At 31.7% G+C, this 20558-nt stretch overlaps 1 protein-coding gene across 3 annotated transcripts in view; it reads left to right on the top strand.

Moving 5' to 3' along the window:
- Positions 1-312: 312 nt before the first annotated feature.
- Positions 313-20558, top strand: part of LOC133182337 (MAPK/MAK/MRK overlapping kinase-like) — a 33118-nt gene continuing 12872 nt past the window's right edge. For 2 of the 3 annotated variants that reach the window (XM_061317142.1, XM_061317144.1), the window contains exons 1-7: positions 313-480; positions 2923-3037; positions 10047-10136; positions 11360-11430; positions 15229-15307; positions 17401-17449; positions 17609-17694. In XM_061317142.1, coding sequence (XP_061173126.1) covers positions 462-480; positions 2923-3037; positions 10047-10136; positions 11360-11430; positions 15229-15307; positions 17401-17449; positions 17609-17694 — 509 coding nt within the window. In that variant the 5' untranslated portion in view covers positions 313-461. Of the gene's footprint in view, positions 481-2922; positions 3038-10046; positions 10137-11359; positions 11431-15228; positions 15308-16458; positions 16538-17400; positions 17450-17608; positions 17695-20558 lie in introns of all 3 variants that reach the window. The other variant, XM_061317143.1, reaches the window with a different exon arrangement.

The raw sequence follows: 20558 nt of genomic DNA, 5'->3' as shown, positions 1-20558 counted from the left end.
CAAATATCTGGAAATAAGTTTATGTAAAAACTTACGTTTGTAACGTTTTATTAAGTGTTTTTCTCGGCCCGTCTCGACAATATTTAAGGGCACCTGTTGGGGGTCTCATACAGGGAAACTTTAAATAGGATTTACGGAATCAGTCGCTGGTAAATTGCTACATCCAAACAACCTGTAAATTAAAAAAATATTAAATATTTTTTATAATGCTGATTACGTAGGATTAAAAAAATTGTGTTCCTAATACTTTTTTTCAAAATTCACGTGTCGCCAGGTCGTCAAAGCGTTTGTGAAAATAGTTCGGCCTATTTGCAGTTTGACATGTCGAGTGTTGTCACAGACAGTTGAAAAAATATGAATGAAACGGAATGGTACCATCGGAAGTGTTGTTACGAATACGTTGGATAGATTTTCTTGTGTTCACTTGGTTTAATTGTGGATGACATCCATTTTGTATCTGGATGAACCTAGTATTACAGAGTAAGTTAACGTAGTCAAGTGAAACAACAAGAGTGCAATGAACATTACAGTCATATATGTTGTCTGTCATGTTGTAAACACTCACTCATGTAACTGGGTTTGTCCGTTAATAATATTTTATTATAATTAACAGATTTGATCTTTAATTTTAGAGATAACTTTTGGTGTCGACGTCTGTCTGCAAGTTAAGTGCATTTTTACATCAGAGGAAATTCTAGTTATTTTCAAATGTGGCCCATCTCTTTATCCACTGTTAACTGGAGGCAGTTTTCCGGGCAATTCCCACAACTCAAGTAATTTAAAACAAAGACGTATTTGTTGAAGTCAGTATGGAGGTTCCCAACTAAATTGATTTTAAATCATTCAGGGTTGTCCCTAAGAATTGAAATAGGAGGGGGCATTAAAAAAGTAGAAGGGGGCTCTGGGGTTCCTCCCCAAACAAGGGGTTGAGGGGGAATACCAGAGAAGCTGGGGGATAACGTGATTATAGGCGGGGAAATTCCCCAGCTGCCGAGTCTTAGGGACAACTCTGTTATAGAATGATGTGTGGATAAATCTCTCAATAATTCTATAACTTTATACATCTGTATCATAGTCTCATAATTCTACTTGCCCTCTCAGTCGAGTGTCTATTTCTATACAGTTAAGTAGGTTGCACTTATCTTAAGTTCCAAGGAGGAGGGGGGATAGGAATCCTGGTTTGGTCCTTCGTATGTTCTTTATCTATGTACGTTGTATGACCCTACAAACTTGCTATTGGCAATAGCCCATAGGAGTGTCCAGTCAGAGCCTTCATGCTGATGCTGAGCTATCAAAGGCTTAATTTAGTCAGCCAGATGAGGTATTTAACAGACAAGCAGGTTCATCATAGCTATGTGGTCATACATACCTTGAAGAAATAGAAATCAAGATATCAGAGGATACATCAGGATTTGAGTCCTCAGCATGCATAATCTAACTCAGGTCCATGATCCAACACATTTTTATTCTCTTATTTATAATACATCATACTTTACAGTAGTATTTTTATAGTAAATTTTAGCTTGGTAAGGGTTTTCACCACAAACTGGATTCATTAATGAAATTTAAGGAGAATGTCATAAATGATTTATAATTATCATACGAATTCCAGATCAGTGAACGATCAAGTTACATTTTTTGAGTTTTTTAATGATTTGAGCAGTTTTATTTTTTTTAAATATGTTTTCATGGTTTAATTCATGCAATTATATGAATAATGATAGGTGATTTCTAATTGGAGTAACTTTTGTTAAACACAAAACATGGAGGGCTAAAATTAAGAATTCTGGCCTTCACAGTTCCTGGCAAAATGAAAACTGATAGTGTTTGTAACTTAATTTGATTTCAATGATTGTAAATATATATATTACATGTATTTTACATATACCTCTGTGATTTTTTTCTTTATAAACATATGATGAATAAACCTGCTTTTTTTCTAAACAGCCCCTTCCATGGAATAGTTTTCGTGCTATTTGCAGCCCATTGTGAATTGGATTTGACTATTCGCTGTAGGATTCCATTTCCCTTGCATTTCATATCAGAACTCTTCTGGTTTTTATTCATCTGAATCATGACATGACACAAGTAAAGTCTGCTTCAGTACAATAAAAAACCTATTTATTGACTATTTGGACAATAGCAAGTTTATCATCCCCCTCAACAGAAACTATTTCCTTCGGCTGCGCCTCAGGAAATAGTTGCTGTCTTGGGGGACGATAAACTTGCCATTATCCTTATGGCCAGTAAATAGGTGTATAATATTCTGTTATGGCCATAATCGTCCCCCCCCCTCCCCCCCCCCCCCCAAAAAAAAATGAATTGTTGGAAAAATCTCTAATTTTCTTTTTTTTTTTTTTTTTTTGCTTTTACTTTGAGAACTTTTTTTGTATACCAGTAATCCAGTTTTATTTCATAAGAATTAAACAGCTCATTTTTGGGCTCTAAATCCTTTTTGATGAAACACTACTCTTTATGTACGACATCATAATGATCATTACACAGATTATCTTGATTATACCATACTTATTTCATAAAGTCTTAAACTCTTCATCGAATTTGTTGAAATTGAAAGGACTTTGTAAAATGCAAGTAACCTAAGTATAGGGAAAAAATGTTTTCCACTGGTCTAAATTTTACTTGTTCATAGTAAATTTCCCCCTCATTGTTGATTAGGCAGCCAAGCTATTTCTGCAACCTTGTCATTATGTTGCAGTACATTCCTCCTACTTATCATATAGACTTGTAATCATATACAAGTATATACCTATTAACCTGTCAGCTTTAAATAATGTAGTTATGCTTTGGTAAAAATAGTATCCTTACATGATACTATGTTTTGGTTAAAATAGTATCATTACATGATACTTGTTATTGCATCATTGGTCAACACATAAAACAAATTTCTGTTTTTTTTTCCAGAATACCGAATCTTAGGGAAAAAGGGTGAAGGGACCTTTTCCGAGGTTCTAAAATGCCAGCACTTAAAAGAAGGCTCTTACTGGGCCTGCAAAAAGATGAAACAAACTTATGACAGGCAAGTAGCAAAATTCACACATGTGATCAAGTACTGATTTCTAAAATTCCAAAACATATTAATCTTGTTGTGATCCTCAAGATAAGTATTAAATTTGGAAGGCAAAGCAAATAGGTTCTCTTTCCTGTCAGTAAATCTTTACCTTAAAGAATTTCTCATAGAATGAAATGCCATATTGCACTTTACTAAATTTTTCTTTACACAGGTTTGCATTTGATCATTATTATTTTCACACTTCTAAGCAAAATTTGTTTTAAATTTGCATATTTTTATTCATACCTTTAGCATGCTTAGTTGTTTAAATTACAAAACTATAGTTTTGTTAGTGACATACCAAAAATAAACCAAGAGAAATAAACCAATTTACACTAATTCCAGCTAGCTAGAATGTACATATTTTGTATTCCTTAGAATTTTTAGTTTATCTTACACCTTGTAATTTTTGTGTTAAGGACTCCTTTGTTTGATATCATATTAATTATCTTCTTGCTGACAAACAGACCAGGATCATCAAACATGTTAAAGTCCTGTTTTTCCTGTTTGGATTTTTATCAGCTTTTCTGTATAAGGCAAACAGAAGTTACTAAGTTGTTGTCAAGAATGTCAGCTATCTATGTAAATGTTTAGTCTTTGATAACGGACATTTGCATACAAGTGACCATTAGAATGACGGCTAAATCTCAGAGACAGCAAATGGATGAAAGAAAGAAAACACCAATTTCTTATTGGATAAATTTGAAAATTATTGAGTTATATTAATTATATTAATATTTAATTTGTAGATATAACTAGAAAGGATTGTGTACTAATGCTGAAGTTATAATTTCACTTATTGAGAATCTGCTTATAGACTTAAAAATTGTAGTATAAACACTAATGATCCTGTTGATATAGAATACACTATTGATACAAAGTAAAATGAAGGATTAGGGAATGACTGCAACCTTTATTATAGATACATGTAATTAAACTATCATGCTAACAACTTACGAAACAACATCCATTAATGGTACAAATAAACATATTACATGTATTTAATTGCAGTTGACTAATATGTAGATTGCTATCATGCTGGGTATCGTTAACAAAAAGGAAAATTTATATCATCTCCATTACTTTGGAACTTCTTTCCATGTGATTACATTATAAAAAGATATTATTTAATACATGGTAGCTGATTTCACTGGATGTTTGAATTGTCTGCCTCTTAGCCTGTCTCACTATATTGATTGCAGTGTCAATTTGTAGACCTATTTGTAAATATGAGGCATTTAATAATTCAATGGATTCTCATGTACACTTTTCATATTTTTTATGTTTGATCAAACTGGTAATCCTTAAAAACATTAAAAGAAACAGTTCAAAATTTAAGATTTAGTTCATGCATATATGGTTAATTGGATGATCGAATGCCATGTTTATTCAGACTGAGTTATAGAATTTACAGAATGGCAAAGATCCAGTCAAGATTTTGGCCTTTGTTTAAAGTCTGAGACCTTACAGAATTTGTACTATCAGTGTTAGATTGATCACATCAGAGGGAGGAGTTGACAAAAACTGCATGCTTCCTTTAATACCCCAATCAGCAGGTACTGTGTCTGGGTATCCAGCCCAACTTAATAACCTTGAGAAACTGACACTAGCTGAATTACTAGTTTTGTCTTGTCTTTAAACATTTAGTTTGATTATCTGTAAGCATGTGAAGTTAGTATTAAAGAATACAGAAGCAATGGTGCATCATATATACATTGTATAGTTTTTTTTTTGTTTTTGCTTTAGTTCACATGTCCTTGGTGAACTATTGCTGCAATAGGGTTCTTTAATTGCTGATTTACTATTTGGTCCATCTTTGGTTAATACAAACAAAATGTATGCACATTTTCATATTTATATGTACTAGTAGATGAGAGCATTTGATAAAACAGAAGACCAAAAAAGTTATTGTATCTTCAGTTGTTTTAAATCGTAATGACTTTTTTGTGAATTCTAGAACATATGCATGTTTGACCAAAAAGGAAGTCATAGACTTTCTTTCCTTTAGATATTTTTCAAACTGTAATGTTTAAAGTATATTAAATGAACTTTACGTATCTTGAAGTCTATAAACTTAAAATATTGACACATGGTGGGATGGATAAAATTAAACAGTATTAAGTGCCATTTCTGGGGGGAAAACTTATATTTAATTGAGTGCCATATTTTTCTTTTCTTGAATACTGGATAATACTTATAACATCCCTTTTTTTGGCAGTGATTAAAATGTGTTCAGTTGAATTTAACCTTGTTTATATTTCTTTTTAGATTCTGTGGATTAATTGATATTTAAATGTTGCATATATTAAAATAGTATAGTAACTGCCTGTTAATAGTTAGGGCCTTTGAGCCTGTCTATATATATGATCAGTCATTTTTTGAATTGTCAAATATACCTTTTAATGAATCCCAACTCACTAAAAGTGATACTAGTTGAAATTGTCCATTTTTTCATGTAGAAATCAAATATTTGCTGATTTATTGCTAAATAAAGTGAAAATGCAACATAATTGTTGGGGTTGGGTTTCTCTTATTAAGTAAAAAAATTTTTGGAAGAAAAAAAAAATCATTCTGTGTTATTTTCTTTTGAGGTATGATTGTTAAATGAATATTTAAAAAAAAAAAAAAAAAGAAAAAAAAAAGAAAGAAAAAAGAAAATGTAGTTGGTAAGAATTTTTCACTCAAGTTGAGATATCACCAGCTTTAGGTGAATTAGGTGTTACAAATTTTGACTTATGCATAGGTCTTACAGGTATAGTGGTGACCATGTGATTGATCTCCATCATGCAACCACCCATTGTGACATGGTATTTCTATTTTTAAGGTCATTTCAGACAGACCCATGACTTAATTTCACTTTTAATGCCTAACACTTGGCTATAAAGAAGTAGTATTTAGTCATTAGCAGGAGTGAGGTTTAGGTAATCAAAGGACAAAACCAGAGTTATTATAATAACATATTTGTTGTACTCGGGAATAGGGATGTAACAATATTGATATACTAGCTAGTATATCACAATACACAACTAAATTCTACCAAACTGTGGTGTATCATGATACATAACAATTTGGACAATTCTTGCTAGTTCTTTTTAGCTTAACCTAAAAAAAACTTATTTTCCTTGTTTAATTATGCTGGGGTTTTTTTAGATCTATAATTATATGTTTCATATTATGTATTATTTAGTGAATTGAAGAAATAATCTACAACTTTTATCCTTTCAAATTATGATAGAGAATTTCTCATTTCAGAATAAAGTGACACAAATAATATAAAAAATTATGAAAGGTGAAATAGCACAGTATGTATCTTGACACAAGACCAATGTATCATGATATACCACTATATGCTTTAGCTATATCATATTATGCCCTGGCCTACTCAGGAAGCAGATGGCTAGGAAACACAGTCAGTCTCTGGACAGTGAGTTTTCAAGATTGAAATGTTCTGTAGAAAAATATACCAGTTTTTTTTAAAATATAATTTCAATTTTTTACTTTTAAAAGATTAATTATAGTTTGCATTTTAGTTTTCAAGTATCTAATCCAGATTAAGCTGCAAATATTCTGCTGAAGTACAAATTGTCCAAAGGATTTACACAGAATAAAGAGACTCACTGACTGAAGACAGAATTCAGTGGCTACATGTATATAAGTCAAATGCCATAGCTCTGCATATTTGCACATAAAAGTCTTCATTTCAAGAGCCCTTAGAATTAAAGACAGATTGTGTTTGGGCTTGGCATTGATAAATCCCAGGCTTTCTTCTGTACTAACCCAATCAATAAATCATTTTGTATCAGATTTAATGTTTTCGTAATGGTTGCAAGAAAAAAGGATGGGATTTTTTTTTTTTTTTTTTTTTGCTTTGTCATGGCACTAAAACAATTATTGCTGTTTGCATAAACTTCTACTAGCATATGCACCAGTCACTTTTCTCTATAATTGATCCCCCTCTCTGAATGTAACCGTCTATTTAAAAGGTTTCTATGCATGGTGTTTAAAGTCTCTGCTTCTCTGCAATATCCTCATACAAAGGTCTCTAAGGAGGCCATAGTAGTCAGCTATTCTTAAAGGAAACATTCAAATATGTAAACAAATGTATCTGCTTTGAACTTAGTTGACACATTTAGTCACTCTAATTTAATCATATACAAAAGAATTTCAAAATTGTTTCATTAAAATCTACTTCATTACAGATAGTGATTCAATGCTTTATTTTTTTTAAAAGAGTAGACTTAATATAATGTACTTAGATAAACTAATTATAGGTACATAAATCTGAAGGTGGGTTGAGAATGGCCAAAACATTGGAGGAATCAACATGGTATATATAATGAAATGCATTGGCATTCACAAAATGAACATTTTGCAGATTGATTAAATAAAAATATGGAACTAAACATAAGATTAAATATTTACTTCCTGTGAACATTTTTAGTAGTGTTTTTTTCCTCAATTGCTAGAAATGGTAAATTTTGTGAAAATAATTTTTTGTTTTTAAATGAAAATTTATGGCATTAATTTATGGATACTAATTAAAAAGTTTAATATGTAATAATTTGACCTTTTTTTTTAACTGTATTTTCAAGTCAAGTTTCGAGGTGGGGCCGAGATCTAAGAATATTAAGTAAACACTAAAGAGTATACAGTGTAGGTTACTTTTGCTCCACAAATATTACTGACAAGTGGTCCCTTAATTAGTATATCTAATCAATGGGAGCATCCCTCATTTATATAAAATATACAGGGTATGCATAAGGAGAAATGTATAAACATAGCTAAGAACTTAGGACCAATGAGGAGAGTAACGAACATACGGCAGGATCTGCCTGTAACTTTGACATTCAAATCTTATCAAAGGCATAACTATGCAATCATTGTACATGTAACTTTGACAAACATAGGGTTTTCAGAGTCTGTGCCTGTAAGTTTAACTTTTCAAATTTAGACAGAGGATGTAAACTTGTGTAAATTTGACACTCAAAGCTCATCATAGGATATGAGAGTAACTTTGATATGCTGCAGAGCCAGTTTTGGAATTCACATTCAAAGCTAATCAGAGATATAACTTTAAGCACAGGAGCTAGTCAGGGAATGTTTATTTAACCACTATACTCAAAGCTAGTCAGGAGATCTATATACTTGTAATTTTGACACTCAAAGTCAATCAGGTATACTTTGTACTTTGACACTCAAATCTATAGTCAGGAAACATTATATAACTTTGACAATTAAAGCTGGTCAAGGGATACAATTGTAGCTTTAACACTCAAAAGTACCAGGTTAAGTCAGGGTATATAATGCAACTTTTTTTACTCAAAGCTGGTCAGTGAATATACATTTTACTTTATCACTCAAAATCAATCTTCAACAGTCAAAGCTGGTCGGGGAATATACATGTAACTTTGATACTTTAAGTTGGTTGGATACATATATAACATTGACTTTCGAAGCTTTGTTGTCAGGGGATACTCATGTTTAACTCTGACACTCGAAGCTGTCAGGGATACATACATAACTTTGACACTCAAAGCTTCGTTGTCAGGGGATTCTCATGTTTAACTTTGACACTCAAAGCTGGTCAGGGGATATACATGTAACTTTGAAACTCGAAGCTGGTCAATGGATACCATGTAACTTTGACACTCAAAGTTTGTCAGGGGATACCATGTAACTTTGAAACTCAAAGTTGGTCAGGAGATACCATGTAACTTTAACACTCAAAGTTGGTCAGGGGATACAATGTAACTTTGTCACTTATAGCTGTTCAGGGGATATAGGTGTAATTTCAACACTCAAAGTTTGGCAGGTCAGATTTAGTTGTACATGCAACTTTAAACCTTAAAACTATAGTGCAACAGGGAGATATGCATGTACTGGTAATTGAGAAACTGTGTTTCAAGGCATATATATTTGCATGCAAGGAAGACTATCATTGTAAATCCGAAGATATAACTTTGATAGGTATATACAGGTAATTATTTTAGAAGTACATGTACATCTTAAATTTTGAACCCAATGCATGCACTTCTTTTAACATGTAGAGATATGCATTAGATATAAAGAATACTTTACAATGAATGACTATTAAACTGAATAATGTTATACATTTGTATTTATATAAAAACAAGCTATTATTGTACAGTAACTCCATCATGTGATGGCTGTCCCATTAGACTACGAACAGTACATGTTATTAATTTCCAAGTTTTTTAGTATTATAACCTACAGATTAGAAAGTATAATATATTTTGACCAAGCAAAGTCTGCATTATATGTTATTAAATGATCAGGAATTTTGATGCTCTTGGTCCAGACTCTCTTTCCTGAAATGTCAGAATGAGCTCACCTCAAAATGAAGTTCAGGGAGGTTTATTCATATTTTCCCTCTTGACCAACAATACATAAATTTGTTAACATTTTTATGAAATTGCTCATTCTAAAGCTTTCTGTAAACCAACTATTTATATTTGCGTCATCTTTGCAATTCATCAGTTTGAAATCCATCTGTAACTACATGTACTAATTTTCACGACTAAGCTAGGAAACATTAACAGAAACTTGCAAGCAAATAATTGGTTCGAGGAGAGAAATATTTGTGAGTAGAAGAATTTTAGGGTGCAAAACTTGTGGATATTTCTCACACGCTGATAAAAGTTGGTTTACAGTACGACATTGTAAACGTAAATATGGTAATGCAGACATTAACGTATCAGCTAAACCTCTTCATTGGTAAATGATTGAGTACCTATGTATTGTTTTATATTATTTTCCACCTTGTTAAATACTGGTAGTTCTTAAACTATAGAAATTTAATTATGATATATTGCTACGTACATTATATATTATATTAATATGAGTGTTTATATTTGATGGAAACAATAACTAGTGTGAAAAATGTAGTAAAAGATCCATATAGTCACAAGAAGATTTCATCAAAAGTCTATAATTTTATATCAATTTTTTGTTACAGTTTGGATCAAGTAAATAACCTAAGGGAAATTCAAGCCATGAGGAGACTCAGTCCACATGCCAATATCCTGGAACTCCAGGAAGTCATATTGTAAGTTATTTTATTGTGTTCAGTATGTTGAAGTCTACAAGACAACAGCTTTTTATTAAGTCATAGATCTCTGGCTGCCAAATTCCATATTATTAGGTTTTATTAATGAGGGCAAAGGGTTGAACTGAAATTATGGTGATAATAAATAATTTATCAGGAAATTTGTTATTTTGAATTTTTTCTTTTGTGTAATTTGTATAAAAAACAAAAACACATTTTATTTCAATAATGTTTTAGCATAAATTTTCAAGGTGCACTCAATTAATTTAGACCTTTTTGGATGATATAAGAATCTGAATTTTTATAGAGACTTAATATTAGAGCGAAATTACCATTACTAGCATGCATAGTATGAAACTTCAATTAAGTTAATCATATATGTATTCTAATGAAGTGTGGAAGGAAATTAATTCTTTTCATTAATTGGTAATACATATATTTCACAGTGGCATGGATTTATTCTTAGCTGATAAATGATCAATAAATCACTAAACCAAATTAGAGAGCTTAATTAAATATATACCTTCTTAAGGATCCAGAAATGAGTCACAATAAGCTTAAAATTACTATCGTTAGGTCACTTAAGTCACTTAGGTGATATATTCTTATCTCTTTCTGTGTGCAGTTGTGCTTCAATCAGAAACTTTTGAACATTATAATTTTTGTTTTCAGTATTGGCTTATCTAGTTTCATTCAGTTTTGTATAGCATCTATGGATAAAGGGGAACAAAATTTTGGTCTCTGGATATTTGGAATCTGAAATATGGGGACAAATTCATAAAAAAAATTTATGGAAATTGTCTTATAATAAGCCATGATCAAGCCCTTTATAAGATTCCTTGGTCTAGTGCTCATACCTCACTGCATGGGGTTAAGTTGGTCTTTCATTGAAAATACATTTGACGTTTTTTTGATCACCTAAGGTAAAAGCTTAGGTGAGCTTTTTTGATCTGGAATGTGCATGTTTCTATGTTTGGCATTAACTCTTCAAATTTTCATCTCCAGAACCATCAAGGCTTTAAGAGCTCAAGTGGCATCTTGTTGAAAATAAGCCTTTAATTTATCAATCATTGAAATAAAAAATGAGGGAACATATGATTTATGATACTCATGACTAGAAGATCCAAAACAGAATTTTGTTAAGTTCATAATTCAATGATAATTTTTTTATGCAAATATTTTTTTAAATAATGTTATCAATGACTTTTAAATCTTTATTACAGTGACAAGAAATCTGGTACTCTAGTCCTAATATGTGAATTAATGGATATGAATATATATGAATTAATACGAGGTATGTTGACAGATTATAAAATTATTTTTTAAGGAATCATTAATGAACCGGCTTTTCAAATGTACTATGTTTAATTTATGAAATATCTACATATTAGAAGTCTTGAACTTTAAGCTTTAAAAGAAAGCAGGTTTCCACTTGGTATGAATGTTCTGTGTGTGCATTGTTTCTCATAATTACTGTACTAGTTGTACCCAGTTGTGGTCCAATTTAAGGCGAAAGAACATGAGAAACCCCCATTTAGGGAGGGCTGCTTTGATTATGTTGTAAATTATTCAGAATATGTCCATCTGTAAAAGATATCAAGAAGCACAAGGTACCTCTAAAATTGTTCATTAAGTACATTTTAGGCGTGCTTCACTCTCAGATATTTTATGTATTAGCTTATTTTATTCATGTAGATGAAGCATTTTGTATGTTGTAACGTGAGAAAGACAGCTTTGTCTTAAACTGGGGCAAAGTATTGACTGGATTTTTTTTATTGATCAGAAATTAAGTTTTCATCAACTGCTTTGTTAATGTGAACAATGCAAAAATATATCCTTTCCAGGTATTTTCAGAAACTCATAAAAGTAACTTCATCAATAAATTTGAATATAATCAATTTTTTTTATTAGCTCACTTGACCCAAAGGCTAAAGTGAGCTGATCAAAATGTGTCTATTTTCTGCACAGTCCTTGTTGTTTACATCCTGGTCATAAACTTTTCACATTTCTATTCCTTCTCCAGAACCATTGGGCCAATTTCAGCCAAACTTGCCACAGAGCATCCTTTGATACTTTATCTAAGGTAAATTTGTTCAAATGAGGGGGCCATGCCAGGAAGATAATCAAGAAAAGCTAAAAAATAGGGTGGAGTCATTAAAATGTCTTCTCAAAAACCAGTAAACCAGAAATGAAACTTATGTGAAAGATTCCTGACATAGTAATTTACTATGTCAGGAATCTTTCACATAAGTTTCATTTCTGGTTTACTGGTTTTTTGAGAAGATATTTCAATGACTCCACCCTATTTTTTTGCTTTTCTGTAAAGATTCAAGGGTGATAAAATCATGGCTTTTAAGGTGGGGTTTAATAAGTGGATAACAATTTGGGAGAGGGGAGTATTTAAAAAAATATCTTCTCAAGAACAGCAGGGCCATTTTTTAGTCATAATAATGTTGCAGATTCAAGTTTGTTCATATCATGGCCCCTAGGGGTAGGATGTGGCCACAATTATAGAGCAAATTTAAGTTTTACCTGGAAATATATAGCCAAAAGTAAGTGCTTTAAATATTGTCTATTCATTGACAAGAACAACAAGGTATTGATAAGAGATATTAATGTACAAGCATCCTTTTGGTAGTGCAGATTTTTAAATTTGGTTACAGCAAAAAGTAGTGGTTGGGGTATAATAAACCTAGGCTCAGAGGTTTAGGTGGTATCACAATAAGGATCAAATATTCACATGAAATATATAGGAAAATAATCTTTACAAGTCCTCTTCTCAAAAACAGTGCAACTATTACTCATTTTAATAGTCTGCAAGCAAATTTATTTGTTCAAATTCTGGCCCTTTGAGCTTGGATTTGTCTAAAAACATTTATACGGGAACTTATAAAATATAATTTTGAGAGGGGTTGTGTGTCACTACATTAAGTTGATATGCAAACATGCCCACATCATGTGGATTCGTTTAAATTCTGGATGCTTGGAATTGGGCAGGGCCAAACTGAGGATAAAAATTTTACATAATACATACAACAAAGAAAAAATCTGTTAAAAAAAGTGGTCATTAGTCATTATTAGAATTCCCTTGTTGTGTAGATTCAAGTTCAGTTAAGTGATGAACTATTGTGGCTAGGGTGGGGCCACAATATGGAGAAAATTTTTTAGGGAATATACAATAGAAGGGAAAAAAAACCCAATTTTCTGACAGAAGAACTAAAGTAACTCAGATGAGCATTGTGGCCCCAGAGCTTGTTGACTGAGATAGTACATTCTGAATTTGAATAAATTTTAACTAATTATCCCGTGCAACAAAGTTGAAGGGATCATATATATAGTAATGCACTTGTGAATGCGTGCGTAACAGAAGTGATGTATAATTTACATCAGGATCAATGGCAATTCTTGGTACATGTTGGAAGGGATTGATGGGAATATTAATCCTATTATGAGTACATGGTAGTGCAAAAAAAGAACCATGTAAAAACTGCTAGGAATTTATTGAAAATAAAATTGTGGATATTGAAATACTCGATCTTCTTGAAGGGCCATAATAAAACCTGACAAGTGAACATCTGTGCATATTCCTCAGAATTTTTTTTTCTATTTTTAGGTTTTCATATTTGAATCTGTAAAATTCTTAACACTGTTTATTTTAGTGTTGTAAAGTTTAAATGTTGAATCATTTGACTTAAACCTTGGTTGATCTGTCAGAACACTAAGTGTTGATTTGAAGACATTGTAAGATTTGATATCCCAGAGATTGGTCTGTCTGATTTTGACTTTGTCTTATCTTTACATACTTATTCAGGGTATTGCTCAAGAAAAGAGATTACAGAAATATGCATATATATTAGGTATTGATTACATCAATATGCCAAATATTGATTTTGTGAAATAAAGAGAAAGAAAATAAGAGAACTGTAAAGGTAGCTGGGTTTTCTGTCCTGTTATGTGTTTCTATATCTCGAGGTGCCTTGAGGAGGTCTTGACAATGGATTGATAAATAGAAAGTCATCTTTCCAGGCCTTGGTTTAGAAGATTGAAAAACAAGCACTTAAACTGTTGAAGCAAATCTCACCTTTGAAGGTTCCCATCACTTCCTCTATGCTGACAGACACTGAAATTCATTTATAGTTAACAAGTATTGATAGTTCATCCATCCTGGCTACTTATTCATCAATATGTTTATTAGCAAAAGGATCATGATTATATGTAAATTGCCACAAATTACCAATGAGCAAGAATCAGTCCCAAACTGTCATTTTTGGGGTCTTTTTCTTAAATTAAATTATTTTATTTTAAAAATTACCATGGAGATTTTAAATTTACATCCATTATTATAAAGTTATAGTACAAATATAATGACCTTAATCAATTAGACCCCAATCTGCTACAAAAGTACAAAACATGTTTAGGACCTCTTTGGTAAGGGACCTTGTATAGATCTGTTTGGCTTTCCTTTCTCTCCCCCTTCAAGTCAGCTGACTCCCAAAATTCAAGATTCATATGATAAATTTGAGGGATATGGCATCACCAGGTGCATGATTTGGATTGGAAAATATATATGGACTGTATTTATTATATACAGGTTTTTCCAGTCAAGAGTAGTTGAATGTGCACAAGTGCTTGAATTTGGGAACTACAAAATGAATGAATTTTGTGAACTGTTTAAAGGGAAACACTGGTCTCCTTCTTTCTGATATCAGTGTCATGTTTGTCATATTTAAGTACCTTGTAGTCGAAAAAAAGGTTAAGGTACAGACATTTTATTAATGCAGACATCCAATTCACATTCAACTGTAATGTACAGTCAAAACGATTTAACATAAACCTGGTTATAAATCACTATTTTAGTTTCAATATACAAAGTATATTGTCTAATGAAAGTTGATATTAACATGCCCCAATGAAAAGAAAAATAATCTATTTTGAACAATTACAAGGTATTTTTGAAACCAAAAAAAAAAAAAAAAGCCTTTATAATTTGAATTTATGTTCCTTGCAATTTAATGAATACTCTATCCAGTATCTTCCTATCAACAGTTATAAGAAATCTAAACATTTGATGTCGATTTATGAATAATTTCAGGAAAAAGACATTATTTACCTGAGAGAAAAGTCAAACATTATATGTATCAACTTCTTAAATCTGTTGAACATATGCATAGGTAAGACATAGACATAGCACCTGGCATTAGTTGCTGCTTGGAGCACCAGTTTATCCTATCCTGCACTGTAGTAAACCAGCTTTTTGTAGATACTGTGTATACAAATAGTTTTATTCACCCATCCCTCCTCCCCCTCTTTTTGTGCACTAAATTGACCAGGACTTTATCAAGTGTTATAATTGTCACAATGTAATATTTTATATTTTAACTTAAAGATATGTTACAACATGTCAAGTACATGATACTAGAGGAAAGTCAGACATTATCAGATACATAAAAAAAAATATTACAATGCTGAATCAAATGAACAGTTGTATAAGATTTTAACGTTAAACAAGATAACAATAAACAGCTAAAGTATTGTGTAAAAAATCAATTTTCAGTAGCCTTGTATTAAGTATAATTCTACAAAGTAAATCTTCTGAAGGGCAATAGATAAGAAAATTTTGCCATAAACACTGTTAAATGTAATTTAAATGCTTATACTTAGAAAGGATATCATTTCAGTCTTGAAATTGCCTTTAAAGTGGGTGCAAAGTGTCATAAAAGTGAAATAATAAATCAAAGAAAAGATCAAGTCATGCAGTTATCATTGGTATTGAGACACAAAGTTAGATAAGCAATCAGCGAGTTTCTCCTTTGTTCTGGCTATTTAACAGAGTGACCCCATCATGTGCTGTCTGTCAATTTCAATCAATTGTTGCACTCTTTTTCACCCTTTATTTCATTATCTAGTCACAATATACCTTGGTGATATACTCCTAAGCAAAGTTAATTAACCATTAGTATTTTTTCTATTTGAATGGTTTGTGCAAAATTTAATTTTGAAAGGGAGTTGGGTGATTAGATCAGATTATACAAGAATATGTCATCAAGATATGTTGACTTTGGATATTCAGATTTCTTTTTCTTGCAATACAATGTAATAAAAGAGCAATATGATCTCAGTCCATTTATATCAATTTACAATAAAAAAAATCATTAAGTAGTGAATCGATAAATGATGTGGAAAAAAAAAAACAGTTACCAGAGACAAGATTTTGTTATATTGCTCTTTTCTGCTTTATTATTTAGCAACATCACAGTCAGTGGGTAGTTACTTTATGTGTGTGTTTTCTTTTGTTTCACCCTGTGCCTGAACTTTCTTTCAGACAAACGTCACTATCTTCCTGAGAAAACTGTTAAAAAATACATGTTCCAACTTTGTAAATCAGTTGACCATTGCCATAGGTAGGTAAAGGTATCAACTGCAGGAAAATCATTGAAAAGCTGTTCCATTGTTACATTAATGCTTTTAGCTATTTTCTCTTTTCTTTTCTTTTTTTGGAGTTACTAACTAGTACTGATTAGCCAAAAATTAACAATTGAATGTTTAACATTTGAAAATGATATGGCCTGTTTGAGTAGTCTTTTAGATTCGAGGTATCGAGAAAATCGGTCACCTACTGTACAGTTAAACTTTGGTATCTTGAACATTGGTACACAAAACACTACAGATATGTCTAAGCAGTCATTCAAATCTCAACTTCAAACTCTCTTTTAACGGTTTTGTCATGTTCAAGATAAGAGAATTTGACTGTATCCCCTTTTCAAAAAAAAATTTGTGCTTGCATGGTCAGTTTGCTTTGTTAAATTATATATTTTTTTAATGAGAAGTGTTTAAAGCTTGAAAATTTTAGCTTGCCTAATCTCTGAGACATTTTTTTTCAAATTTTAATTCTGTGCATAAAGTGACATTTGTATAAAGACAATTCATCCCAGTGATAGATGGTTTTTAATTGATATTACTCCAAACAATAATGATACCTGTCATTTAGTATTCTTATATGTTTAATAAATATATAAATATAAATGTATCATTCCATAAAAAAGTGTTCATTAATTATCAAAATACACATGTACCAGAAATTTGTATATCTGTTCAGCTTTATATAATTTGTTGGAATCGGTGGAGTTACATTTTCTAAAGAGATAATGATTTGGATAGAAAATGCAGTAGAATTTAGAATACTATTTTCATAAAGAAATTATTTGGTATTCAGCTGCAGAGAAAGAATTTATTTTACCTATGAAAATCAATTTCTTATTTGTAGAAATGGAATATTTCACAGAGATGTAAAACCAGAAAACATATTAATACGGGTAATTTATTTTATTTTTTTTTTTTTGATTTAAGTCATTTTCATATTCACATGTGTGCATTAAACTTCAATGAATATTTGATTTGAAAATGTGAATTGACATATGTTCTGCCTATGTCATCATGCTACATGTAGTCACAAAGAAAATCTTGTGTTTTAGGAGGATGTCTTAAAACTAGCAGATTTTGGGTCTTGTCGAAGTGTCTACTCAAAACAACCTTATACAGAGTATATATCAACTAGATGGTTTGTATAATTCATACTTTTTTCATACTTTTTCTTGGCTTCATTGTAGTTCTTTAAAGAATGTACTATGATTTTCCATAATGGTCATTATGGTGTATTTTGAGGGGTTTATGAACATACTAGCTATCACAAAGTACTCTTTTTCAATACGTTCTATTTCCATTAGTGAACTCTTCAAAATTAGAGGCGTGTTTGGTCTTCTGACAGGGACAGCATGGCGTTGCGGATAATACAAAACATGCCAATCTCAATCCAATTTTTAATGTTAAATGTATTTGTCATTCCAATTAAAGAATAGAAGAACTAAAAGACATATGTAAGAGAGCGAGAACCCTAAATTTATCATCCATTAGTAAAAAATACGACATTTCCGAGGCATGTGTATTGTATTTAGATGTACCATACGATAAATAGATACATACGATCAACAATAGATATAAATTGATATCGTTGTTATTCCTACTCTTGATGTATATAAAGTCCATAACAATAAAATATTTCATTTGCATTTTCTTAGGATTTGTTCATCGACATTCAACATATTGTTTACATGTTTATGTTACATTTGTCCCTGAAATCCTGCGAGATTTGTACATTTTCCGACTTTTTCACAAAAGAGCACACTAAGAAGTATAACTCTTCCATAGTGGAAATAAAACTGTCAAAACTATACAAAGCATAATGACAGATGCTGGATTTGCAGAGTTATTAAATGTATATATACTGAAGGAAATAGAAAATGCCCATATGGATATATAGATATTTGATTGCTTACTCTTCAAAATGTGTACAGAAGATTCTTTTTATCTAAAATATTTATCATAAATATTTATATGATAATGTTTATCATTATTTGTAATAATTATTTTATGAGAAGTTGTGTACATGCCAAACAGCATAACTTCTTCATTTCATATGTTGAATACTATCATTCAGTAAATCAAAAAAATGCCAAAGAAAATAAAAATACGGGATCGTCTGGGAATTGGAAAAAAGCGAGAATCATACCCCTAGACCAATGAGGCACTTGACTTCAAAGCAAATATATGCATACCGGTATACACATTTGATATTGTCAAAATTTTACAAAACGCATGGTGTCTAATTTATCCTGTACTAAACAGTTCTTAGTAGATGTAATTAGAATATCAAGTCCGCTTACAACCTGTTTATATGTAATATCTCTCCACATGTGCTAAAAATAGTGCCACATGACTTAATACAAACGGGGAGTAATTCTAAAACTTTGAGCGTGATTGGTGCCAACAAATTTCTTTTGAGAAAAAAATGACCAAAATAAAAAAAAACAGGATGGGACACTTTGAGAGGGATGGGCTCAGAAGCTTCTTGAGATATTGCCTGGAAACAAAGGTGTTACACACTGACAGAATGTATGAATTTACAATGTGATCTTTGACCTTTTTAATTTCAACTAGATGAAATCCCGAGCAAGCGCGGGGAATTGAATTTATACCACTAACGACAGAAATTATATAATTGTAGTTTCTACTGACAGCCTACAGGCTTATAGCAGGAAGATATACTTTGTTCAAAATCCCGCATGAAGTAGATGAATGTCTCCACTCCCCCCCCCCCCCCCCTTTCTGTAAAAACTTGAAAAATAACAATTTCGTTAATTGGCGTTTATTGTGAAACCTGTTATACTGTGTTATGGACATTGTACTTCAGATGCTCTTATTTCATTTCCGTCAAGGATAAAAAAAAGCAGCGAATATGCACATTTTACTGATAAACTGCATGATTTTTTTTTCGGGGGGGGGGGGGGGGGGGGGGGATTCACAAATACTTGGGTCTTGGTTTATAAATATGTATGTACCTTATTTATACGTAAAATATGTAGTATACTTTTTTTTTACATATCAATAGGGAACATACATATTTATAAACCAAGACCCAAGTACGGGGTCTTTGTAAAAATTAGTTTTTAACGCCCTATGAATAGGCCGAGTATTTGATACAAAAGACTGTATTCAGAAAAAAACCCTGAAATGTATTGATTAAAGCACAACATTTTACACAGCTTTAATTGTATTTGAACAATACCTTATTCATTAATTTTCTCTTTTCATGTTAGCTAGTTTATTACGAAGTACAAATTGTACTTCTGGTTCGTTGCCACGATGCTCTCAGTAAGGAATACATGTATATAATTATAATTTTACCGATAAATTTATTAGAAAAACCTACTACATACATGAAATAGTCTTTCAATATATAAATATATTCAAAACTTATAGTGTTATTAATGATTTACCATTATTTCAATGACCATTCATACAAAAGTTGTTTTTTTTTTAATGATCGCCTAGTTAGCTCACCTGAGCTGAAAGCTCAAGTGAGCTATTCTGATCACCCGTTGTCCGTCGTCCGTCCGTCTGTAAACTTTTCACATTTTCAACTTCTTCTCAAGAACCACTGGGCCAATTTTAACCAAACTTGGTACAAAGCATCCTTGGGTTAAGGGGAGTTTAAGTTGTTAAAATGAAGGGCCAAGCCCCCTTCAAAGGGGAGATAATCAAGAAAAGACAAAAAATGGGTGGGGTCATTAAAAAATCTTCTTCTCAAGAACCACTGGGCCAGAAAAGCTGAAGCTTATGTGGAAGCATTCTTGGGGAAGTGTAGATTCTAAATGTTCAAATCATGACCCCTGGGGGTAGGGCGGGGCCACAGTAAGTACTACAAGGGAGGGGGGGGGGGAATCAGTTGAAAAACAGCAAGGCCAAAATTACTCAATTACTCAGGTGAGCGTTGTGGCCCATGGGCCTCTTGTTTTTCTTTTTAACATCGGGCGCGATGCTATATGATGTTCTAGAAGCTTCCGTCAATATTAAGATCGGTGAATG

Source organism: Saccostrea echinata, unplaced genomic scaffold, assembly GCF_033153115.1.
Source record: "Saccostrea echinata isolate AGI-Se365-2 ecotype Australia unplaced genomic scaffold, CSIRO_AGI_Sech_v1 ptg000009l, whole genome shotgun sequence".
In the NCBI taxonomy this organism is placed as follows: Eukaryota; Metazoa; Mollusca; class Bivalvia; order Ostreida; family Ostreidae; genus Saccostrea; species Saccostrea echinata.
Note: the sequence above shows the minus strand (reverse complement) of the source record. Positions and strands in the feature narration are given on the sequence as shown.